The sequence below is a fragment of the Mirounga leonina genome, unplaced genomic scaffold (genome assembly GCF_011800145.1).
Source record: "Mirounga leonina isolate KUSES-001 unplaced genomic scaffold, KU_Mleo_1.0 Mir_173, whole genome shotgun sequence".
In the NCBI taxonomy this organism is placed as follows: Eukaryota; Metazoa; Chordata; class Mammalia; order Carnivora; family Phocidae; genus Mirounga; species Mirounga leonina.
In genome coordinates, this window is record NW_023270447.1 from 2,433,911 (window position 1) to 2,459,693 (window position 25,783).

Below are 25,783 nucleotides of genomic sequence, written 5' to 3' on the forward strand. Positions count from 1 at the left end.
CCCGGCATCTTCCTCCTGTCCTAAGAAAAACAAGAAGAGGAACTGCCAGAATTTCTCAAGAAATTAATCGAAAACAGCATTAAGCGTCTCATGAATACGTAATAAGACAGTAATTTGCTCCTTTCTCAAAGGCAGACTTGGAGGCTGGGTACTTTCCCTCCGGGGCCTGCTCACCCAGGGGCCCTGGCTTCTGGGAGGAGGCGTTCTTGCCACCAGCGAACAGCAGCTGTTCCCTCTCTAGCAAAACTGCGAAACAGCACATTCCTCCCCTGCCTCCCGGCCTCGGAGCCTGCTCCACAGACCTCATGCGCATCATGGGTGGCTCCTCCAAGAAAAACAAGAAGAAAATGCCTCCGTGTATCACAGGCACCCGAATACATCTTTCATGTATTCATTCTATGTTTCGCTTTCATGTTTGCATCCGTAACTCCTTTCTTGGATGGATGACAGACCAAACTAGAATCCAAGCATCTTAGAGCTGGGAGGAAAGCCAGAGAGGAGACAGCATCCCGGTGCCCAGCACAGCGCCCAGCACTTCACATGCAGTCATTTGGTGGGTGAGAACATCAAGGCCCCGGGGAAATCGCAGGACCGGTCACAGTCACAGGCACAATGAAAACACAGGTCCGCTGCTCCCAACTCATTCCACCACGTTGCTTTCTTCAGTTCTGTTCAATAAACCAGAGCAAAGTGAGGAGGCAGCAATGAGTAAGACAGAGCCCCTGCCCTCAAGGGACTGGTGGGAAAGGCAAGGATATAAATGACTGTGATGTTAAATGATAATAAAACCTGTAAATAAGGCCACGAGAGGACACTACGCTCTCCAAACATCATTTGGTGATTGTTACACAAGCCCACCCAAGGATTACTTAATTACCTAGGGGAGAGATTTCTATTTGACTTGGCTATTTACCATTAAGGGCTCAGACTCTGTCGAGTTACATATTAACTTGTAGATCGTGTCCAGTAAAGATGTTAATAATTTCAGGGCGCCTGTCTGGCTCAGTCGGGAGAGCATGCAACACTTGATCTTGGGGTCATAAGTTCAAGCCCCACGTTGAGTGTGGAGATTACTAAAAAAACAAATGGATAGGGGCACCTGGGTGGCTCAGTTGGTTAATCGTCTGCCTTCAGCTCAGGTCATGATCCCAGGGTCCTGGGATTGAGTCCCTTGTCGGGTTCCCTGCTCAGCGGAGAGTCTGCTTCTCCCTCTGCTCCCCCACAACTCATTGTCTCAATCTCCCTCTCTCTCTCTCAAATAAATGAATAAAAATCTTTAAAAAGTAAACAAACTTTAAAATGTATATACAAATAATTTCTATCAAATAGAAAAGATAATTTTCTTTTTCAAAGACTCATTTTATAATTGCCCTATAGGACATCAACCAGTTTTGTTTTATTTTTTAATTGTGGTAAAATACACCTAACATAATATGTTACCATTTTAACCACGCTAAAGTGTACAGCTCTATGGCAGGAAGTACATTCATATTGTGGTGCAACCTTCACCACAATCCATCTCCAGAACTTTTCATCCTGCAAAACTCAGTGCCCATTAAACAATACCTCCCCCCATTCCTCCCTCCCCCGGGACTTGGCAACCACATTCCACTTTCTGTCTCCATGAATTTGACTACTCTAGCCCTTCATATAAGTGGAATCATATGGATTTGTCTTCTTGTGAGTGGCTTATTTTGTCTTCAAGATTCATGCATGTTGTAGCTGTATAGGAATGTCTTTCTTTTTTAAAGCTGAATAATATTCCATTATATGTACAACCCACAGCTTGCTTATCCATCCACCTGTCAATGGACACTTGGGTTGCTTTCACATTTTGGTTATCATAACTAATGCTGTGAATATGAGTGTACAAATATCTCTTCAAGATCCTGCTTTCAGTGCTTATGGATATATACCCAGAAGTGGAATTGTTGGATCATGTAATAATTCTATGTTTAATCTTTGAGGAACCACCATACTGTTTTCCACAGTAGCTGTACCATTTTACAATCCCACCAACAGTGCACAAGGGTTCCAATTTCTCCAAATCCTTGCCAATACTTGTTACTTCTTGGTTTTATTTTGGGGTTTTTTTTTGGTCCTAATGGGTGTGAGGTAGTATCTCATTGTGGTTTTGATCTGCATTTCCCTAATGATTAGTGATGTTGAGCATCTTTTCACACGTTTGTTGGCCATTGGTACATCCTCTTTGCAGAAATGTCTATTCAAGTTCTTAGCTCATTTTTTAAATTAGGTTGTATGGTTTGTTGTTGTTGACTTGTAGGAGTTCTTTATATATTCTGGATATTAACCCCTTATCAGATACATGATTTGCAAATGTTTTCTCCCATCCTATAGGCTGTCTTTTCCCTCTGTTGATAGTGTCCTTTAATGCACAAGTTTTTGGTTTGTTTGTTTGTTTGTTTTTAGATTGATTGATTGATTTTAGAGAGAGAGAGTGCAAGCCAGGGGAGGCGCAGAGGGAGAGGGAGAGAGAGACTCCTCAAGCAGACTCCCCGCTGATCATGGACTCCAACTCGGGGCGCCATCCCAGGACCCTGAGATGAAGACCAGAGCCAAAATCAAGAGTTGGACGCCCAACCTACTGAGCCACCCAGGTGCCCTGCAAAAGTTTTTAATTTTCATATAATGCAATTTATCTATTTTTTCTTTTGTTTCCTGTGCTAATGGTGTCATATCCAAGAAATCATTGCCAAAAGAAATGTCATGAAGCTTTTCCCTTATGTTTTCTTCTAAGAGTCTTTAGTTTTAGCTTTTACATTCAGGTCTTTGACCCATTTGAGTTCATTTTTTTATACTGTGTAAGGTGAGACTCCAACTTCATTCTTTTGCATGTGGATATTCAGTTTTCTCAATTTCATTTGTTGAAAAGACTGTGGAATGGTTTTGGATCTCTTGTCAAAAATCACTTGTCAAGGGCGCCTGGGTGGCTCAGTTGGTTAAGCGTCTGCCTTCGGCTCAGGTCATGATCCCAGGGTCCTGGGATCGAGTCCCACATCAGGCTCCCCGCTCTGCGGGAAGCCTGCTTCTCCCTCTCCCACTCCCCCTGCTTGTATTCCTGCTCTTGCTGTGTCTCTCTCTGTCAAAAAAATAAATAAAATCTTTAAAAAAAAAAATCACTTGTCAAAAATACATATAAATATATATATACACACATATCATTTGGCCACATATGTAAGTTTTGTTTTTAATCTAGGAATTTAACCCAAACATTTCCTTCTAAGTGTTTATAAATACTCAGCTCCTCCAAATGCTCTCCAAACCAGCTTTGCCACCTTACTGGTTCCCTTATTCATGAGTTCCTAATGTTTGACACATGCCCTTTCCATGTTTTATGAAAGCCATGTTTTTAAATGTTTGAACATTAGGCTTTGACGGTAACGTACAAAGGGCTACACATGTCTGGGTGAAGATCTCCTTTGGTTGGGGGTTCAAAAACCTTTTCACCTCTGAGATCAGCCTTCTGATTAATGGGTGGACTTTTGGCAGGTAGAAATGGAGATCTGTGGCAGACATCAAAGACCCCAAGAACAGCAGGAAAGGTGCTCTCCTTCCTCTTGGCTTCCTTTCTTATGTGTCTTAGCCAGCAAAATCTAAGGGCCAACGCAGATGTGATACATGCACACGAGCAAGCCTAGGAAAAAAACCCTTCCCGAGGGATCCCTATTACAGCCCCAGGATCGTGCAGCCCTTCCCAAACCCCCACCTCCAGCTGTCCCCCTTCCCCTACCCCACAAGAGGCTAGAAAGTTCCTGGGCCTTTCCTTCCACACTTCAGATTCATCTTCGATGCTGCCTTACCTGGGGAATCACATTTCCTGGCGTCTCAATCCCCCGACATGGCGCATCCGTGAAATATCTCCCTGACAGACTCTAAATGTTACCAGCATCAATCACAGGGATAAACAGCAAACAAGCCCAAGACAGGGCAGCCATCTCTGTCAGACCCAAAGTGGTATTAATCAGAAAACTTACTTCTGGCCACAGAGCACAAGCCCCGCAGCCCTCGAATCACCTTTGCTTTGGCAGGGAAAAGCAAGGCCCAAGAACTTGCAGCTCGTTTCCCTAGACGTTCTCCCAGAAGTCTCCAGGGAAGGCTGCTGGCGAAGCCCCTCTCTCGGGGCTCTTCACTCTGGAGGGTGCTTCTGCCCCTGGTTGAAGGGAAGGGTCAAAATTTAATGCTGAGACTTGTGTTTTCTGAAGATCTCAGGTATGCATGTTCCTTCTTGAGTTTTTGAGATCACACTGCTATGGTCCCCAGGCCTTCCTAATGCAAACATCCTAACCCCTGGTCATGGCGTCTTCTTGGGCTCTCGGTGGTCCCAGCAGCCTGCACTTGCCCGACACTCTGGATGTCCCAGCTTCTGACTAGCCGAGAGACCGTCACTGGCCTCACCTCTCCTCTCCTCCATGGAAATTCATGCACGGCAGGAACCAGGAGGAGGCTCAGCAGAGCCTGAGCCCCACATGCTGCTGGGCCCCTCGGCCCCCGCTTGCCCTCTCCTCCACCTATCCCCGAGCCTCAGCTGCCCAGATGCCCTGACTGAGGCCTCCGGATGGTCCAGCCCCTCAGCCCTGGCGGGGCCACTACAACTAGCAAAGGTCATCTCCCCCTTGGGGTCAGCAGGGCTACCTAAGGGACTAACCGAGGAAGGAGTGAGTGGGGTGGACAGAAACACAACAGTCTGGAAGCTGTCCGGGGTTGTCTGGACTCCTTTCAGGCTCAGTAACCTGCATGCACTGGGTGGGGATTGAGGGCAGGCGCAGGGGCAGCCAGGCTGCACCTGATTCACCTTCACTAAGTAACCTTGGGTGAGTCACTCCACCTGACTAAGCCGCAGCTTCCAAATCCGTAAGATGGTGCTGATGATAACATCTCATAAAGCTGCTGGAGAGTGAGAATAAAACACTTAGTACAGCACCGGGCAATGATCAGTCCCCAGCAAATGTTAACTATTTTTGGGGGGAGTCAAGGGTGGATTTTGTCCTGTTTGTGTGGTTGTGTGGATATAAGAAATAGAAAGTCTTAGGGAAAGGACAAGGAAAAAGGCCAGAGAACTTGCTGCTGGTTTCCCTAGACATTCTCTTTGCTGATCGATGTTTCCACCAATTCGTAAAGGAGGTTAGTCCTAATTTCATATTCCCTTGTCCAGAGAGTGACAAACTGTTATCCCCTTAAAGTAATCCACACTGCTTTCAGATCAGCCCTTCTCTGCCTTGACAGATGGGATTATATTCATCTCGCCTCCCCTTTAGCAATTGAAAAGATCAATGAGACATTAGTCTCCTTGCTTCTGACTTTCTCCTGGGGGAAAATGCTGATGGTCCAGAATTAATGTGGCAATTGATTTACTGTGTGGTGTCTAAAGGCAGGCGGACAAACTCTCCCACCAGTGGGAGGAGAGGTGGGGGAAGGCAGCCGTGGTCCACTTTATGGGACTGGCTCAGGGGACTGTGTTCTCTAAACTGGGGGAGAAAATAGTTTGCAGAGCAGCCGACTGATCTGGGACCTACATCCTAGCGACTGGCTGCCCCTAGCCTTGGAGTCCCCAAAGCCATGGACACTTTCAAGTTCTATGTCCTTGATGAGTTATTGACCTCTCCTCTCCTTCATCCATAGAGTGGGGATACAGATTCCCCATCACAGGATGATCGTGGGATCAAAATGAGGTAATGTGTGTGAGCAGGCATGCTTTGTAGATGTCAGTTTTTCATTTTCAGGTGCAAGAATAAAGGCAATGCTCTTGAATGAGAAACTCACCAAGTTTACAGATGTTAAAACCGAGGCCTAGAAAGAGGAAATCCATAACAGTCAGTAAGTTAGGAAGACCATCCACCATCTTCACTGCCATTGACACCTGAGATCACCACTGTTTCTACTGGTTCCTTGGGGGCTGGAGAAATGCACAGATGAAGGGGTGGAGAGGGTCAGTTTCCTGGGATCTCCAGAAGGGATTCCTTCTCTAACAGAACAGACATTTACTGAACACCTGCTGTGGGCCAAATGCTTTTCTAGGGACCATGGAGAGTGAGGACCACACACTCAAGTCTGAAAAGGCCTTGGCTGCGAGAGTTCGGTGTTTCTCTCTTGGTCCTCCTGCCCCCCTCTCTCTCATCTTCTCCTTCCCAGAAGCAGCTCTGCTGTCCCTGACAGGCCTGGGGAGGGCCAGATGCTCCCCCTACTCCAAGTCCTCCCTGAGAACTTGGTGCCTGGAAATGGCAGTGTTGACCCCAGGCTCCAGGCGGGGCCAGACATGCAGGCTGTCATGGGTGATGATCATTGGTCTGAAAAGTTTCTCTTTCTTGAAATAGAACGTGGGGCTTTTTTTACACTATCTACCTTATTTGCTGTATAGAACATAAGCTCCTTTCCTAGGGAAGCTCTGCTTGATTTACTAGTGCTCCCAGCATAGAGTTTGGTGAACCAGGACTGTGAAATCCATACGGAAATGGAACTGTAAACCAACAGTGAGACCACAGCACGAAGTTGGTGGTCACGCGGCCTCTGAGATGGCTCGGGATGCCCTTATTTCTGGGAGCACAAAGCAAAATGACCAATGCTCTCGAATTCCATACAGACAGGGCTCATGCAGAAGAAAGAGCAGAGAGCACTCCCCTCCCCTTTGCCAGGGGGCAGAAGGTTGCCCAGCTGCAAGGGGGGTGGGGGGGTGCCCCTCCTGCAAAGCAAGCTCCCCCTCTGCAAAGCAAGAAGCCCTCTGTAGGAGACACTTGAAATGCTGTCTTGCTGCCCAGCCCCCTATGAATGCCTCTACTATGTTCAGGGCACCTTCATATGGGATCGAGAAAGCTGAACATTTCCTCCTCAGCCTCCTTTGCACTAAAGCCAGGCGGGTGATCCATGCCTCACTGCTTACACTCACCCACACGAGACCTCAGAGGCTCTGGGAAAACTGCACTTTGCTGGCAAGGGTGGCCTTAGAGGGGTGGCTGGAGGGTGAGGGGTCATGGTTGTAGGGTTAGTTTCCTGACACAGAGGCAGCAGGGTGCTGCGACAGGCCAGGGGCAGGGCTGGCGGGGGGGCGTTTTCCCCCTGTGGGGTTCCGAGCTTTGTCGCTGGATGCTGAGACTGAACTTTCCGGCTCCCCCAGTCCCACCAGTCTCCCAACATCATTTTAAAACTTCCTTTCCTGGGGCACCTGGGTGGCTCGGTCAGTTTAGGGACCGACTCTAGGTTTCAGCTCAGGTCATGATCATCGTGAGATCCAGCCCCACGTCAGGTTCGTGCTCAGCACAGAGTCTGCTCAAGATTCTTGCCTTCAGGGCGCCTGGGTGGCTCAGTCAGTTAAGCGTCTGCCTTCGGCTCAGGTCATGATCCCAGAGTCCTGGGATCGAGCCCCATATCAGGCTCCCTGCTCAGTGGGGAGCCTGATTTTCCCTCTCCCTCTGCCTCCCCTGGCCCCACTCATGCTCTCTCGCTCTCTCCCTCTCTCTCTCGCTCACTGTGCACTCTCTCTCTCCAATAAATAAATAAATAAATTCTCCAAAAAAAGAAAAAACTTAAAAATAAAAGATTCTTTCTCTCCCCTCTCCCCCTCCCCCTCCCCCCACCCCCCATGCACGGTCTCTCTCTTTCTCAAATAAATAATCTTTAAAAAAAGAATAAATTAAAATACAACTTCCTTTCCTACTCCATAAGTCAGCTCCTACTGCTGGTAACTATGAGCCCTGAATGACAGTTGAGTTCAAATGTGCCCCAGCTGTCATCTCTTGTGGTCCCAGCAACGACGACGGCTTCTCTTTGTTCAGTGCTGGCACTGGGGCTGGGGGACTGTGCTCCTGGCTCCACGTTAGTTGTCCGCCAGGATCCTCACACCGCCACGCCGAGGCAGGTGCTCTTCTTATCTTCACGGATTGTGGGGAAGAATGGGGACATCAAGGCATGAGAAGACTTGTCCAAGGTCTTTCAAAAGGGTAATTAAATGCCGAGAGAGTAGCTAAGCACTGGAAGCCACATGTGGATGCCACAGCCAGTGGCAAGAGAAAAGCTTCTCACTCTGCTCTCCTGGGCGGAACAGGAGGAACAAGGCAGGTCATCTCCTCTTCACAACATGCTCTTCCCTGAAATAAGGACCAGCACCATCTCACCAGGTTCGCAGATGGGGAAGTAAAGACACTGTCCAAGAAAGGGTTTTTTCACAAGATTACTGACCATGGGACGTACCGTTCGCCCACAAGCATGTTCTCTAAAACCCACCTGGGGCGAAGGGGATGCACATCAGGTAGACAGTGATATGTAGCCGAAGAAGCTAGAGGCCGGCGTTGGGCTAAAAGCCTCAGCGCACAGGCCTGCACTGCAAATACATTTCAATACAGGTAATTTCTTTTCTGTTCGTTTTCAAGTTCTTATTTCATTTACACTATTCCAAGGTCGATCAATCTTGACATTAAGGCTGATTTGATGTGTGGTACAGACAGTCGAATTAAGGATAAGATATTTTATCAGCTCCTCTAAATTTTCTTTTCTCTGGTCGATGATTTTTTATACTGCGTTGATCTTTTTTTTATTCATAAGGGCTTCATTCCCATTTGTCATGGCGGCATTAACTAGGCATCTAATGAAGGCTTGGATATGGAAGTCTGCATCTCATTTATTCTCAATAGCAAAATTAATTATTAGCAAAATTTATCCTCAATAGCAAAAGCATCAGGAAAATAGCTTTCTAAGCTGGAACTTCTCTAGCCCACCCTGAGTCATCTAAAATATATTTTGCTTGTGTCTTCCAGGATTGGGACTCAGCTGGACACTTTGGGAGACAGTGCCCAATTTCAACTTCTGTCCACAGACAGTCCATACCCTACCCCCTGCCCAACTCGCTGTTTGGAGAGGCTTGGGTTGGAATGGCCAGGAGCCTATTCTCGTGCTCATTCCCTCTATACACACTTATTGAGCACCTTCTGTAGGCCAAGCTCAGGGATATAAAACAGACTCAAGAAGGTCACAGCCAAGGGGTCATGCCACCACTGTTGGCCAATGTCCAATGTAAGGAAAATAGTTAGCCAAGTATCAAGATTGGGAGCAAGATGGAAAGATTATCTGCTCTATCCTTTTGCCTCTGGTAAGGCGATCTTCTCAACCAGTGTTTCCATTAAGGGCTGCCAAATACCTGCTATCACAGATATTGACTTTGACTTATAGACTTTCTGGATATACGAGTATAGTGGTTTCCCTGGGCTGTCATAACAAAGTACCACAAACTGAGGGGCTTAAACAACAGAAATTTATTGTCTCACAGTTCTGGTGACCAGCTGTCCAAAATCAAAGCGTCGGCGGGGTTGGTTCCTTTTGACGGCTGTGAGGAAGGGATCTGTTCCAGGCCCCTCTTTTGGCTTGCAGATGGCAGTCTTCTCCCTTTATCTCCCTGTATCACTGTCCCTTCTGGGAATGTCTCTGTGTCCAAATTCCCTCTTTTTAAAGACACCTGTCATATGGGATTAGGGCCCACTGTAATGACCTGATTTGAAGGATTATCATTGAAAAGGCCCTATTTCCAATAAGGTCACATTCTGAAGTACTGGGAGCTAGGACTTTACCACATGAATTTTAGGGAGACACAATTCAACCTGTAACAATGAACGTCTCTGAAGTTGTTTTAAAGAAAGGTCTAGGGGCGCCTAGGTGGCTCAAGTGTTAAGCGTCTGCCTTCAGCTCAGGTCATGATCCCAGGGTCCTGGGATCGAGCCCCACATCGGGCTCCCTGCTCAGCGGAGAGCTTGCTTCTCCCTCTCCCACTCCCCCTGCTTGTGTTCCCTCTCTCGCTGTGTCTCTCTCTGTCAAATAAATAAAATCTTTAAAAATAATAATAATAAAAATAAATAAAATTGATGTACAGGGCTCCTGGGTGGCAGTTGGTTAAGTGTCTGCCTTCGGCTCAGGTCATGATCCCAGGGTCCTGGGATCGAGCCCCGCATCGGGCTCCCTGCTCGGCGGGAAGCCTGCTTCTCCCTCTCCCACTTCCCCTGCTTGTGTTCCCTCTCTCGCTGTGTCTCTCTCTGTCCTATAAATAAATAAATAAATAAAATCTTAAAAAAAAAAAAAGAAAGAAAGGTCTAAAACAGCCTCCAGCAGCACAATATAGTTAGAGCCCTGGGTGGAAGGTGAAGAGTCTGAAGTTCAAGTTCTAAATTAGCCACTTCCCCTCTCTGAGCCTCAGACCTCTTCTCCAGAGAGCAGGAGATCTGGATGGGGCCTCCAAAGCCCTCTTACCTTTCCAGGATCGTGTTGCTGACGAAGTGAGAGAAATTGAGGCCATGTAGTAGGGAAGTCCATGGTGAGGCTCCACGACTTACAACTAGGGTGATCCTGAGCAAGCACTGACCTTCTGAGCCTCAGGGGGTTTTAACTGGGAAATGGGGAGAGTGACAGGAGCTACTTCAAAAAGTTGTGAGGACTGGACAATGGAATATCACTCAGCCACAAAAAGAAGGAAATCTTGCCATTTGCAAGGATGTGGATGGAGCCAGAGTATTATGCTAAGCAGAATAAGTCAGAGAAAGACAAGTACCGTATGATTTCATTCATATGTGGAATTGAAGAAACATAACAAGCAAAGGGGAAAAAAAATAAGAGAGAGACAAAGAGAAACCAAGAAAGAGACCTCACTATAGAGAACAATCTGATGCTTACCAGAGGGGAGGCGGGTGGACGGATGGGTTAAATAGGTGATGGGGACTGAGGAGACCTCTTGTTGTAATGAGCACCGGGTGCTGTATGGAAGTATTGAATCACTGTATTGTACACCCGAAACTAATATTATACTGTGTGTTAACCATACTGGAATTAAAAAAAAAAAAAAAAAAAAAAAAAAAACTTTAAAAAATACAGAACATAAATATTCTACTAAAAACGAAATAAAACAAAAACCAAAAAAGGCTGTGAGGATTAATAAGGCCCGTGGATTGCCCGGAACACAGTTGTCACTCATGCACGTGACCCGTGAATGGTATTATTACTGCGGTCAGGCTTTGGATCTCGGACTCAGCTCTCCGGTGGCGTCCATTGTCAGAAGGCAGGGACCCAGTGTCCCATCCAGTGGCTCCCATGGAGTGAGATGCTTTAGCCCCAACACTCTGGTGACCCTTGTGATATGCCTTTTCCCGGCTCCACCTTACCCAAATCCTGTCCCATTCTATTTAGCTCATTCACATTCGTGTCATTCGGGTTAGGGCTAGGATTTCAAGTGATTTTTCCTCTCACTGTGTTTTATAATTTTTATACCATACAAAAGTGTCATAAACCATATTCAGGGGCACCTGAATGGCTCAGTCGGTTAAGCGTTAAGCATCTACCTTCGTCTCAGGTCACGATCCCGGGGTCCTGGGATCGAGCCCCACATCGGGCTCCCTGCTCAGTGAGGAGGATCCTGCTTCTCCCTCTCCCTCTGCCTGCAACTCCCCATGCATGTGCTCTCGCTCTCTCTCTCTCTCTGTCAAATAAATAAATAAAATCTTTTAAAAAACCATATTTGATTAGGGCATTTAACACAGCTCTGCAGAGTAGCTGTGTAAATCCAGCCCTCGACCTCCCTCCCCCATGAACTAGACTCCTGGAGGTATGCCTCAGCGTTTGGCTCTGACCTTCATTGAACTGTTCCTTATTTTCTCATGCGTGTCCTCACCTAGAGTGTAAACAATTTGAGGAAACAAACAGGACTTTTTGCTCAGATTTAGCAGAGCTGATTTACTGACTCCCACAGTGTACCAGTTCCTCTGAGGTAAAGCATCTCATATAATCGTCCCCACAACCTCAGGAGGCAGTTCAAGGTACGCTCAAATCACAGAGGAGCCCCTGAAGCTCAGAGGTCACACAGGTAGACAGGTCAAGAACTCTGCCTCTGTCTGACTCAAAAGCCTAATGCTGCCCAGGTCAAGAATTCTGCCTCTGTCTGACTCAAAAGCCTAATGCTGCCCTCACTAAGCTGTACCAGCTCAGCAGATCCATGGATCCCTTTCCTTCACCTGGAATCCTCTAGCCTGAGCAGGGTTTTCCATGGCCGTGGTGCTCCCTAGTGGCTTAAGAGGGCCCATTCCCCAGCCAGGTTTCAGACTCATTCCATGGGACATTGAGCACTTGACAAAGTGACCAACAGGGCTGGCCCCGGGGTAGCAGGCCCTGTGCACCCAAGGGAGAACTAGACCCTCTACCCGAGCTGTGCTTCTTCAGTGGACCCCCCAGGAGGATTCTGCTCCTGATAGGCCAAGGAAGAGGAGCTAGGGTCTTTGGGGCCAACAGCAGAGAGAGGACCTAGAAGGTCTGGTTCCCCCAACCATGCTTCTCACCTCCAACTTCCCAGTCAAGACATGTGGGCCATTCTCTGCTGGACTCTCCTGGGACTTCCATTTTCCAAGAGCTTGTTTATGGAGAAGAGGAGAAAGAAGAGGATAAATGTGGCAAAAGTTTGGAACTTAAAGCTTTTTCTTCTTTTTTTAAGTAATCTCTACACCCAACGTGGGGCTCGAACTCACAGCCCCAAGATCAAGAGTCGTACACTCCTCCAACTGAGCCAGCCACGTACCCCACAACTTAAAGGTTCTTAACACGACAGAGAGTTCCTTTCCCAAAAGACCCAGCAAGATTCTTCAATAAATATTGAATCCTCATTGCATTCCACAATGCTCAGGATGCAGAAATGGAGAGGATACTTACCTTTGAAAAAAGTAAACATATAAAGAATTACAATGCAGTGAGGCAAGTACTTGAATGTGGGACTTTTCCTGCTACCCTAGAAACGGATATCAGCACTCAAAACTGAGAAAAAGAATCGTCAATACCCCCCACCAACTCATGAAAGTAGAAAACAGTGTGGGGTCAAGCACTCCTCCAACCGTCTCACCAACCCCCTGCACCTCCCCAGCCTATACACATGCCACCTCGTAGGGGCAAACAGCAACAGGGCAGAGAAAGAGGGGTAGTGTGGAGTAGTCTGCCCTCCTGCCTCCGGTGTGGCAAGGACGCGTGGGCCAGCGGTCATCCTCTTCCTACTTGCTCATTTTCCCTTGAGAGGCCTTTCCTATAGCCTGAAAAGCAATCACCAGCTTTTCTGAGAACACTTGAATCATCAATCTGGCTTTGAGATAATCAGAGATACCCGGGAGCTGCATTAGACAACATGGCAGCCCATAGCCACACGTGGCTATTGAACACTTGAAGTGTGGCCAGGCTGAATTGAAATGTGCTGTGAAAAATATGCACCGGATTTTGAAGACTTAGTGCAGGGGAGGAAATGTAAAATATCTCATTAGTATTTTCAAATTGATTGCATGTTGAAATTACAATATTTTGGACACATTAGTTGGATAAAAAAAATATACCATTAAAATTAATTTCACCTGTTTTACTTTTTTTAGTGTGGCTAGATTATTCAAAACTACAAATGTGGCTCAAGTTATAGCTCTCTAGGATGGCCTGGCCCGGGAGCTTACAAAGCGGGAGCTGAGAAGCCCTAGTCCAGTTAAGCTTGACAACACATAGGGGGCGCTACCGCAGAGTCACGCTTTGTCCCGCAGAACTTCGGAGGGAAGCCGACTTTTAAAGGTAGTTTTAAGCTGCTTTTTCTAAAATTTAAATGGTCCATACTATGTTAACATAAATAGTTTTTCTAGGCAGAAGTCCGAAACTCCTGAATTACAACATTCAAGACTAGAATTTTAAGGAAGCTGCAAGTTTCACTATCACAGCTAGGGACATATCCTTTGACCCAGTAATTCCATTCTAGTAATTTATCATAAAAAAAATGTTAGCGTGCACAAATATTTAGCTACAGAGATATTCACCCAGCATTTGTAATACCCCCCCCCCCACCGCCTCTAAACCAAAAACCAACTAACTGGATATTAATAAGGGATTAATTAAATCATTTATGGTACAACTATATTATGGAATATTTTGTAACTACCACAAGGGATGCAAATGAATACTTATTGACATGGAAAGACATTTATGCTAAGTTCTGTGGAAAAGGCCAGCTACAGAAATGCATGTCCATTATGTGTCAATTTTGCCTAAAAAAGAAAAAAATAAATAAAAGCATACATTTGCAGGCAATGGGCTGAAAGGATATTCTCCAAGTGGTTTTTTTTGTTTTTGTTTTTTTAAGATTTTATTAATTTATTTGAGAGAGAGAGCATGAGCGGGGAACGGGCAGAGGGAGAGGGACAGGGACAAGCAGACTCCCCAGTGAGCGGGGAGCCCAACGTGAGGCTGGCTCCCAGGACCCCAAGATCATGACCCCAGCGGAAGTCTGACACTGAACTGACTGAGCCACCCAGGTGCCTCTCTCAAGGGATTTTAAATCCTCTCTGGACAGACTGTGGGTGGCTTTCTCTCCTTACTTCACAACTGCTCTTTTAAAGTTATTTTTAAGTAGTCCTACCCAGTCTTCTTTGCAGGGGACACCTTCTTCCCCAAACTTTTCCTGCGCCCTCGCCAAAGCAAGAACCAAGGTCTTCGTTAAAATGCCTACACTTCCCAATATCTAGCTTGGGGTTTTCACCGTGTTCCGGGTGGTCCTCAGGCCCCTGCGTGCATGTCACCTCCCCTACACGCCTGTGCAGCCCTGCACCAGGGTCCTGCGTCGCTCCCTGTCCCTGCCGCACCGCCTGGATCTGACCCTGTCTGACCCGCCCGGTTATTGCAAAACGCACACAAGGTCTGGTCTGAAGGTCTCGGAATCGGCTGAAGGGGAATCCAAAGGTTGACATCGCTGAGACGCAGTGCCAGGCCGGAACCGAGGCCCTGCAGCCCCGCTGCACACCTCTCCCCCCCGCGAGAATTACTCGCGCCACCCGGTTGCGGCTCCGGGCGGCGGCGGCGGCGGCACGATCTCGTCCCAACACAACGCGGAGGTCGCCCGGCGAAGTTTGTCCCTTTGGAGGCGCCGTCCCCCTCTGCGCCCGGCTCGAGTCATGTGAGCGAGACGCGCTCCGGGCCCGGGGCGGAGAAGGAGGCGACGAGAGCTGCGGGATCCGGGCCCCGGCGGAGGACGCGCGGGATGGAGGCCACCTTGGAGCAGCACTTGGAGGATACGTGAGTAGCGCGGCGCGGGGACTTGAGCGGGACACAGGGCGCGCGCTGCGAGTGCCGGCCGGGCGTGCTGGGGACGCCGCGCGACCCTCGGGTCGGGGAAGCGGGGGCGGGGGGGCGGGGTTGAGGCGGCGAACGCTGTCCCGCGGCCGCGGGGTGCAGGGGGTGGCCCGGAATTAAAATCCCGCAATCCCGCCGGGGCTCCGCACCCTCTTCCGGGAGCTGGTCTCCGCAGCCCAAGGCCAAGGCCAAAACCGCCCGTCGTGTTGCAGTCGTCTGTACGGCAGGGTCATTCTTCGGGAGTTTTAGGAAATGGGTTAATTTGGGGGCAGGTTGTACAGGTGTGCAAAGCGAGCCCTGCAATGTAAACATAAGCACACACGTCTGTCCTCGCGTGTGTAGCCAGTTACTTGGTGCTTAAGGAAATGAAAGACGTCTCTTAAATTTCTGAACAGGTAATATCCACCTAAAGTATAAAATTGAAAGTGTAAGAAGGCGCACAGGGAAACAGCTCCCTCCCACCAGTGCCGCTCAGTTTCTCCCACTTCCCCTCCTGGAGGCAACCCGTGTTAGTGTTTTCCGCATCTTTAACAATGGCGACAAAATATTAATATTGCCGGGCGCCTGGGTGGCTCAGTTGGTTAAGCGACTGCCTTCGGCTCAGGTCATGATCCCGGAGTCCCTGGATCGAGTCCCGCATCGGGCTCCCTGCTCGGCAGGGAGTCTGCTTCTCCCTCTCCCACTCCCCCTGCTTGTGTTCCCTCTCTCGCTGTGTCTTTCTCTGTCAAATAAATAAATAAAAATCTTTAAAATAAATAAATAAATAAATAAATAAATATTAATATTGCCATATTTGTGGCCCTCCAAAGCTCTCCAGTACCTGACCCAGTCTTTTCTCCCATCAGATATAAATTGGTTTAACTCTTAAATTTAAATTACTTCATTGTAATTTAATTTTTCTCAGCGGGGGTGATAATGAAAAAAGAAACACTGGTTTAAAGCGCAACAGTGCCTGGTACATAGAAAAACGTGTATGTGTTGTTATAATTATTTAAATTCATTTTCTGACATCATTCTGCGTCATTCCTCTGGTGCTCCTGGAATTAGAATGAAGAATCCATCCATTGTTGGAGTCCTGTGCACAGATTCACAAGGACTGAATCTGGGCTGTAAGTATCTCACGATCAACTCTTTGGTGGATTGCAGAGCACTTGATATTGACCCGGAGCCTAGTGTGTGTGCTGTTCTCTAGTTTGTACTTCCTGTTATCCTGCCCCTTTCTGGGTACTTTTGTGAGAGTCGAGTTTATCTCCAAAATTGAAACTTTTCAGTTGGTATTTATGAAGGTAGAAGTGGTCCTTGCAGTTCTAACAGTACAAAATTGTTTCTACTAAAATAGTATTTGAATTATTTTAAATTGGGTCTAGGAAGGACTTGAGATAATGACATCAGTCAGGTACCATTTGTTGAATGTGTGCAGACTGCTAGGGTTTGTGTACTTTATCTCTAATTTTCACAATAACCCAGCAAAATAGACAGTGCTATTTTGTAGTCCAACTACACCTAACAGTAAGAGAGTAGGCGGTAGAAGTGGGAGCTTCAGAGCTGAACACACGTGGGTTCAGCCCCCTGCTCTTCCTTTGCTAATAGTGTGACCTTAGACCAAAAATAGCCTTTCTTAGCCTTAGTTTCTCTACTGGGTTGTTTCTGTTGGTTGGCTGTATAGATTTATTTTCAAAGGGCAAAAACTCTTAGACAATTTAAATACAAGTCTAAACAGAATGACTCTGTCAAAGTCAGCAATAATGCCAAACACATTGTCACTTCCAGACACTCACCAGTATCTTCCTTGTCTTCTCTAAGTGAAAAAGGGGGGTCTGACATTTTATTCATATACATCCTTCTTATCTGCAATGTAATATACAATTTCTTGTGGACACATTAACTTCTCCATATCTGTATCAGGAATTTCAAACCCAGAGTCGTCCTCCATGGCCAATATAATAATCTCCACTTGGTCCAAACTGTTTAAGCCATTTGGTCTTTCATCAAATGGGAATTTACCTAGAGCTTTTCTGGGTCAATCTTGTCATTGAGTTTTAAGACTTTTTTTTTTTGGTAAAGAATATGGTCCTTGATTCCCTCTCACATCAGAGGAGGTGCACCACCATACAGACAGCCCACCTGTGTACTGCCCAGACCCTGCTTGAGCACCGAGGCCGCGTGCGCAGGCGCAGCCCTCGTGCGGGTCTCCATGGGGCACAGGGTGGTGCTGAGCAGCCAGGCCTTGGCCAGCGAAGGGGTGTTGGGCAGCAAAGGTCTAGGGCACTTGGCTGACATGGGTGGAAAGGACACGAGCTGCCAAGGCCATGCCAACCCAGGATCTCCGTACTGGGTTGTTATTTAATAATGATAGTAATTATAGAATTGCGTTTATTGAGCGCCAGCTATGTGCGAAGCACCATTCTAAGTGCTTTACCCAAACTCTAGGTCATTTAATCCTTGTAACAACCCTGTGAGGCAGATGAAGAAATTGAGGTTGAGTGACTTGCCCCAGGTCATAGAGCTAGGGTTGAGCTAGGATTTCAGTCAGGCTCCAAAACCTCCTAGTCACGGTGCTGTAAGATTATGTACTGTGTGTGAAACACTCAGCCCAGAACCCAGACATGATGCTCAATAAATGGTAAGCGTTACAGATGAGGAGATAAATCCTGAAAGGTAAGTAACTAAAGCATGCAGCTAATTCATGTCAGAACTCATAAACCAAGGACTCCTACCTCCTTGCTCCTCTTTACTACAGGAATTTTAAAGCTCTGAATTTCTGCTGGGAGGGTAACTGAAAGAGGTAATCTGTGTAACTCAGATTTTACACAAATCCTTTAGTTGGGAGAAAAAAGGCAGATTTACTTGAGCTGCTGGTTGATGGAAAGCCTGAAATTCAGGTGTGGAAATCTAAAATGAAATAAGCTCCTTCAAGAAACCTTCAAGGCCCAAAAGACTGCACGGTCTGTCCAGTTACCATTTTATGTAACCGTAGTAAATCCACAGACTCTGCCATACTGGTGTGTCTGTTACCTGCCACAGTTCCAGGCAGGCGAGCTTCTGCTGCCTTTATTTGTGGAAATATAGTGTAAACTTAGTAATTACCTTTTGTATTGGGCACCCAAGATTTAGTTATTATCCACAGGCTAAAACAGACATTAACAAAAGCCAGTTAAGTTTGTATTTGAAAACACCCAGCTTATTCTAGTTGAAATAACTGCTCACAGAATATTCACGTATACTGTCAAAGTGATTTTACAGCTGAACTCCTGAGTAAAGACTTTTGTATCCTTTGAGGTTGAGCTCACTAAAAGGAAATCAGATTTCCCATGAGGAATTAATTAGTTTCACAAGTCTCTTGCCCTTACTGACTGCTTTTTGTCAACTTCACCTCTGAGTGTCTTGTTGGTTTCACTAAGCTTCCGGTAAAAGGAATTTATGGCTTTCAGATTGACTTGAATTAGAGCTTCCTTATATGTGTGAGAAGGTGTTTAGAGAGTGTGATGAGAGTGATTGAAAATTGAATGTCTCCTGACGCTTTATTGATTTAAGAACTGTTGTCTGGCTTTCTTGTTTATGTAACCAGCTTAGTAGCAGGATAAAATCATTTCATGTCAGTACCTAACCTAAAAGACCGTGAACTGAGCCTTCTTTTTGTGAATAAATCAATGAGAGATACTACTATAGCTCAGTACTCATTTTTGGACAATCAGGTGACATGATTACATCTGTCTTCCAGGCCGTGGGACCCTGTCAGATGAGCACGCTGGAGTGATATCTGTTCTAGCCCAGCAAGCAGCTAAGCTGACCTCAGACCCCACTGATATTCCTGTGGTGTGTCTAGAATCAGATAATGGGTGAGTAGATGTTGACAGATCCTTTCTTTTTTAATTAGAAAAGTTCCTGGGAAGGTTGAGTGGGGCCTGCCCTGTGTTATTAGCGATTTCCATTCAAAAAACTTGGAGGGAGGTTCTTCACTCTTTGGACCATAGGAGGAAATAGACTGATCTCTGAAGCTAATGTACTTTCAGGACCACAATTATTTAAATGAAGAGTAAGAATTGTCATGACTATCAGTCTATCAAGAAAAAGAAAGTAATAAATAGTACAGGGGAAGACCAACCAAAGAACAGAAACTACTTCTGTAGTAATAGAAATACTAAAGATATTCCAAGTGAGCATCCTCAGAATAATAGTAAATGATGAAAGCAGAATACAGAACTGTGCACAGTATGATCACAGTTTTGTACAAAGAGAAAAAAAAATGCATGTATGGTATACATGCAGATAACAAAACACAGTAGTGGCTGTCTTTGAGCAGTAGGATTATAGATTCATTTCATTTGTATATTTTATACTTTTCCGTATTTCCCCAATGTTTTCTTGTGTTCATATATTGCTTTCATACATTAAAAAAATGATAAATAATATTTTTTTAGTTGTATCCTAAACCAAACAGCATCTTTAATCTTGAACAGACTCCCACTTACAACATTTTACTGACTATCTCCCGCTTTGCCTTTCAGGAACATTATGATCCAGAAACATGACGGCATCACCGTGGCGGTCCACAAGATGGCCTCTTGACGGCTCATAGCAGTTCTCCAGCAGCCTGTCGTCAGGGCTCCATCCTACCTGTGTAAATGATCTTGTAGAACTGTGAAAGTCCCAGTAGTTAGGCCATTTATTTAGTGTGTATTGGGCACATTTCTGTTAATTCTAGAGTTAGCTGCTCTTTGACAGTCAATGGACTGACTTATCCAAATATTAGTAAGAAAGGATCATGTTTTGAAACACCAGGTCCAGGTCACTTTGTACATAGAATTTTCTTATGCTCAATAAATCTGGTCAGAGGAAAGCTTGGATCTCTTCTGGATTCTTTAAATTCTTATCAAATGTTCATTTTTTTTTTCAATTATCAAATTGTAATTTTTTTTTAAGTCTTTGTTCCAAATTACTCGCTTCTCTTTCCGAAGATTCCTGAACTACAGACATTCTCACACAAGTGTCCATGGATATTGAAAACAAATTAAGCCTATTCCCACCCCATAATAACATAAAGCTAATTATCATTAAGTACTTACTATATACCAGGAACTCATTTGAATTCTCACTGATAACCCTATATGGTATGTACTCTTAGTTGTCCCATTTTGCATTTGTGTAATTAAGGCTAAGGGATTTGCAGAGTAACCATTTGGATTTTAGACTCCCCAACTCAGGGGCACCTGGGTGGCTCAGACGGTTAAGCGTCTGCCTTTGGCTCTGGCCCTGATCCCAGGGTCCTGGGATCGAGCCCTGCATCGGGCTCCCTGCTCGGTGGGAAGCCTGCCTCTCCCTCTCCCCCTGCCCTCCCCTCCCCCGCCCTATTCATGCTGTCCCTCTCTCTTGCACTCTCTCTCAAGTTAGTAAATAAAATCTAAAAAAAAAAAGACTCCCATCTCTGAGCTTGTACTTTGAACGTCAGACCATTATAAAAATACGCATGTTTGGCCAGAAAAAAAAATCTACCATTTGAACATAAGACAACATTATCTTTTCTTTAACCTTATAAAGGTAAACTGTAAGTTCTCAACAGCGGAATGGTGCACAGGCAGGTACAGGTGACCTCATTTTGTTGAATTCAAATGCAGCTCCTGTTACTCTTTAGCAATTTAATATTTGACAGTATGAAAAAATCTCCAGAATATTATTTATTCAAAAATATCAAGCATCTCCAAATATAAGATACTATAAGAGGATACAAAGATTTTGCATAAGACCTGGTCCCAGCCTTTGAGTTCATACTTGGATAGAAGGAATGTGGATGTATGTTGTCTTCACCAATACCTGACATGTGGTATATATGTTTGTTTTATATATTAAAATATGTTTGTGTGTTATATGGTATTTGCCTGTCTTGCCTGCCTCTGCATAGGTTTTGAGGGCAGGTGCTTTGTCTTACTCACACAAGTGTATTCCAAGTACTTAGAAGAGTGCTAGGACATAGTAGTCACTGAATACTTGCCAGGTAGAATAATATATAACTAATAGAAGAGAATTTCGTGGAAAGGCCTAGGATATTTCAGGCAGAGAGAGTGGCAACAGCAAACACTGGTGATAAACCAAGAGGACTATTTATATAATACTAACTGCTTTAGTTTGGCCTGTGAGGTAGGAGGTGAAAAAGCTGGAAGGTAGGGCAGCTACCTCAAGGAACTTGAATATCTACTTTTTTTTTTTTTTAAAGATTTTATTTATTTATTTGAGAGAGAGAGAATGAGAGACAGAGAGCACGAGAGGGAGGAAGGTCAGAGGGAGAAGCAGACTCCCCGCTGAGCAGGGAGCCCGATGCAGGACTCGATCCCAGGACCCTGGGATCATGGCCAGAGCCGAAGGCAGACGCTTAACCAACTGAGCCACCCAGGCGCCCTGAATATCTACTTTTTAAGAGTCCTGGGCCTTACCCTGTTAGCAGAATGGAGTTTGGAATAAATAAGCATCAAATTTGAGCTTAAACATGAGTCTGATGAGGTAGACCAAAGTCACTTTTTTTCAAGCAGAAAAACTTCCTTTTAGTATGTATTTCCAATTCTTAAACCTGAGTGAGAAGAGCCAATCTTTTAAGTTTTTGCTACATGCTAGACACATGCTAAACAATTTACACGCATTTAGCTCATTTAATCCTCTTACAAGGTATTATCCCCATTTCAGAGAGGAAGAAATAGGCTCAGCAAGATAAAGTCCTTAGCTCAGGATCAAATATGAGAGACAATTAAAAAAACAAATTGGCAGAAAGGAAACAAAAGAGAATGAAGAATTAGAGGTAATTGAATTGTCTAATCTAGAGAGAGGAAGAACTAGGTGCCTTGGAAAGAAGCACTCAGAGGGAAGGATTAGAGAGCAAAGATGTCTGGGTTTGATATTAGATATGTTAAACTTGAATTTTTTTTTTTTTTAAGATTTTATTTATCTATTTGACAGAGACACAGCGAGAGGGGGAACACAAACAGGGGGAGTGGGAGAGGGAGAAGCAGGCTTCCCGCTGAGCAGGGAGCCCGATGGGGGGCTCAATTCCAGGACCCTGGGATCATGACCTGAGCTGAAGGCAGACGCTTAACGACTGAGCCACCCAAGCGCCCGGAACTTGAATTTCTAACAGGACATGCTGGTGGTGATGCTCAGGAACAAACATGTATCAGGTGCTCACTTTGTAGCGGGCACAGTGCTATACCTCCCAAGGCCTGTAGAACAAAACCTGAAACTTACCGTGGTCTCCCAAGCCTTGGGAGATCCGGTCCCTGCCCACCCCTTATGCCACATCTCAGAGCACCCTCTGCCTACACGTAGCCCCTCTGTCTAGCACGGTGCCTGGCACAAAGGACGCAACTTTACTGAATGAAATTAATAAACGAACATACGTCCTCATTTATTCCTCATAACAGCCTTCAAGGTAGGGCAGGGTGCACCCACATTTATCGATGGAAAGAGTGCTGCAAAGAGCTCAGGGCTGGAGACGGCTGATTTTCTGGTCTGTACAGTGCTGCAGTGAAAGTAAGATTGTATATGATCCTATGCCGCTGAAGTAGGATTGTGTGTGTGTGCATATACATAGATCTCCTACTGGTTCTGTTTCTCCTACAATCTCTGTATATTGTTAGTCCTCACAAAAAACCTTGCAAGGTGGTACCAGCTACATTTTACAGATTTGAAAACAGACTCAGGGTAACCTGTCCAGAGTCTCCAGGCTTAAAAAGCAGCAGAGTTGAGATCCTAACCAAGTCTGCATTTCGCACCACACCTGAACGCTCCCTGTATGTCGTAGGTGCTCAGAGCAGTTCATCCGAGGATTGCGCATCCCTCCCAGCCCGCGAGAGTGGCTGACTGTTCCGCCACACTTTGAACCTGACCTCCAGCCCTCAGCATCAGAGCTATCTATAGATAGAAAGCCCAGCCTCAGCTCAGCCTGCTATCAGAATCATAGATAGGAGCAACAAGTCCTCCCCACACACGCACCCCCAAAAATTAGTCCCACGGATGTTTACTCGAAAGTGCTTGTTAGTATGTAAGTACAACACACTAACAATTAGGAACATTGTTAGTAACTACAAATAACTGAAAAGCCTTCACCTTCTCTCTTTAGGGTTTTGCGCTCTGCTGAAGGTCTGTTGGATCCTTAGCACCAGCACCACACAACTGCCTAATCCTTTCCATCTGTAACACTTGCAGGGCATCTTCCCAGCTCTGCTTCTGCTGGCACTTTCATCAAAAAGTATTATAGAGTTTGGTTTTAAGAGCCTGAGAAACCCCTTATTTTTTATAAAGGAGGATGCATAAATATGTGCAGATTTTCCAGATAAAACAAGAAAAACACACTCTGGTTCAAAACCTAGAATGTTGGTGCTGGGGAGATGAAAGGCGATTTCCTGTTGCCTTTTTTATTATATTTTCTTTTTTGATGTGGAGGGTGGGACAGAGGAAGGAAATGGGATAAGAAAGCTGAATTTTCCCTGTCATTTTCGAGAAAACTTAACCATTTCCAAAACGCAAGAAGAAAGGCTTCATTAAAACTACAAGTATATACGTTCCACGGGAGGTGTTTGGAATTAATGTGATCAAGAATTAAAAAACTCTAGATGACTAAGTAAAATTAGTCAATACACAAAAGGTCACATAAATAGGCAGAACTTACTGCAGACTGCCATCCGTAGCCAGGAAACTCATCTCCCAAGTCTGGGAGAGTTGTACGTTTTCTGTAAAATTAGCATGTCCTGAGGAGCTCCCAGAGGAGCAGCACCGCGATCAAAGTTCTGGGGCTCCACACCCCACCTTCAGCATAGTGCTAAACAATAAACTGAGGTATATTAAAAATTATAAGGGGCGCCTGGCCGGCTCAGTCAGTGGAGCATGCAACTCTTGATCTCGGGGTGTGAGTTCGAGCCCCCATGTTGTGTGTAGAGATTATTCAAATAAACTTTACAAGGAATTTACACATAAATAAAAATAAAAAACACATTCGACATTCCTTCCTTGCTTTTCATACAGATGTTTCCTTTCACCCTTACTATTTTTAAGTAGTTTTAATTACATATATTAATTAGAATTCTTAACCCTTGGAGTCCTGAATTTCTTATGAAAACAGAGAAGCAACCAATTGTGGACTGTTAAACTGGTATTCCGTGGACTGGCAAATTTATAAATTTCATAATTTCTAGTAGTGTGTCCTTCCTCGTAGCAAATTTCTCAGTGTGGCACAAAACATACTTCCCGATAGACTCAAACATCCTTAGTTACTCTGTATAAAAAGCCAAAAGTAAATAAACTTAAGTTCAATAATTAGTATTCTAGTATTTTATCTTATTTGGAAATGATGTAGATATTCATGAATATTCATCATTTAACCTAACTTAGTATATAACTTTCTCCTAGTTTCCAAGCAGCGCCCCTACCCCCAACCCCAGGTTCTTTTTGTCCCTTCTGATAAGAATTAAGTGAAGGGGGGAAACCGGAGGGGGAGACAAACCATGAGAGACTATGGACTCTGAGAAACAAACTGAGGGTTCTAGAAGGGAAGGGTGTGGGGAGATGGGTTAGCCTGGTGATGGGTATTAAAGAGGGCATGTATTGAATGGAGCACTGGGTGTTATACGCAAACAATGAATCATGGAACACTACATCAAAAACTAATGATGTATTGTATGGTGATTAACGTAACAAAATAAAATTTTTAAAAATTAAAAAAAAAAAAAAAGAATTACCTCCCTGAAGTCTGCATTTCAAAGAAATGGCTCTGGGTACCTAGAGAACGGAAGTAGAACATTTACATCTCAAAGGCACAGGGAAAAGATATAAATTCCACCAAAAAGGATTTTTATTCCCTATATCCAGATGTTTTATAGTACCCTGCAAGTTTTTTGAGATGAACAGGAGACGTTTGGGGATGGTAAAATGGATAGTGTGCTTTGAACCGTTTCTAGAGCCACATTTCTGTTCTTGTAAAGATGAGATTTGTCAGGACAGTACAGTTGTTTTTAATTCCTCAAAGAACTGGGTTGCAACCTGAATGATATCAAGAGGCTGACTGACCCTCCCATCCACCCACATGATCTTCAATTTGCTGATTTATTTATTATTCATTAGGGGGATTTCTTTTCTTTTCTTTTCTTTTTTTTTCTTTTTTATTTATTTGACAGAGAGAGAGAGCACAAGCAGGGGGAGCAGCAGAGTGAGAGGGAGAAACAGGCTCCGCGCTGAGCATGGAGCCCGATGCGGGACTCAATCTCAGGGTCCTGGGATCATGACCTGAGCTGAAGGCAGACCCTTAATCGATTGAGCCACCCAGGCGCCCCCATTAGGGGGATTTCAACTAAGATGGAAATTAAGATTCTCACGCTCCTAAGATTAAGAGCTGTGTGCCTTTATGACTTAGTAAATCCTTTCACAGTGGTTTGGGAATGTTTTTCTTTCCCTTTAGGTACATAGTTTCACTTTAATTTAGGGAAAAAGGCCTTTTTAAAAGTTCCTATCAGGCTCTGAATATCAGCTTCCAAACCAGCCGACTTTTGACCACAGAGCTCACTCACTAAACATCCTTTCAAATATCTTATTAATACTTCTTAGCTGGACGAACAGTAAAAATTTTTCTTCTTTTAAACCAGAGGTATCCCTGTCAGATGACTCAAAACCCAAACTAACAAACCTT

At 45.1% G+C, this 25,783-nt stretch overlaps 1 protein-coding gene and 1 long non-coding RNA gene across 2 annotated transcripts; one reads left to right on the forward strand and one right to left on the reverse strand.

Moving 5' to 3' along the window:
• Positions 1–294: 294 nt before the first annotated feature.
• Positions 295–14,767, reverse strand: LOC118019016. Its single transcript, XR_004681535.1, has 3 exons — positions 14,682–14,767; positions 12,318–12,388; positions 295–668 (listed from the first exon to the last, which is right to left on the reverse strand). It is a non-coding gene; the product is annotated as an uncharacterized LOC118019016 (long non-coding RNA).
• Positions 14,768–14,836: 69 nt separating this feature from the next.
• Positions 14,837–19,960, forward strand: LAMTOR5 (late endosomal/lysosomal adaptor, MAPK and MTOR activator 5). The gene is made up of 4 exons (XM_035017811.1): positions 14,837–15,063; positions 16,168–16,229; positions 18,842–18,959; positions 19,629–19,960. Exons 1-4 carry the CDS (start codon positions 15,029–15,031, stop codon positions 19,687–19,689), a joined length of 276 nt encoding a protein of 91 aa, XP_034873702.1. The 5' UTR covers positions 14,837–15,028; the 3' UTR covers positions 19,690–19,960.
• Positions 19,961–25,783: the final 5,823 nt, after the last annotated feature.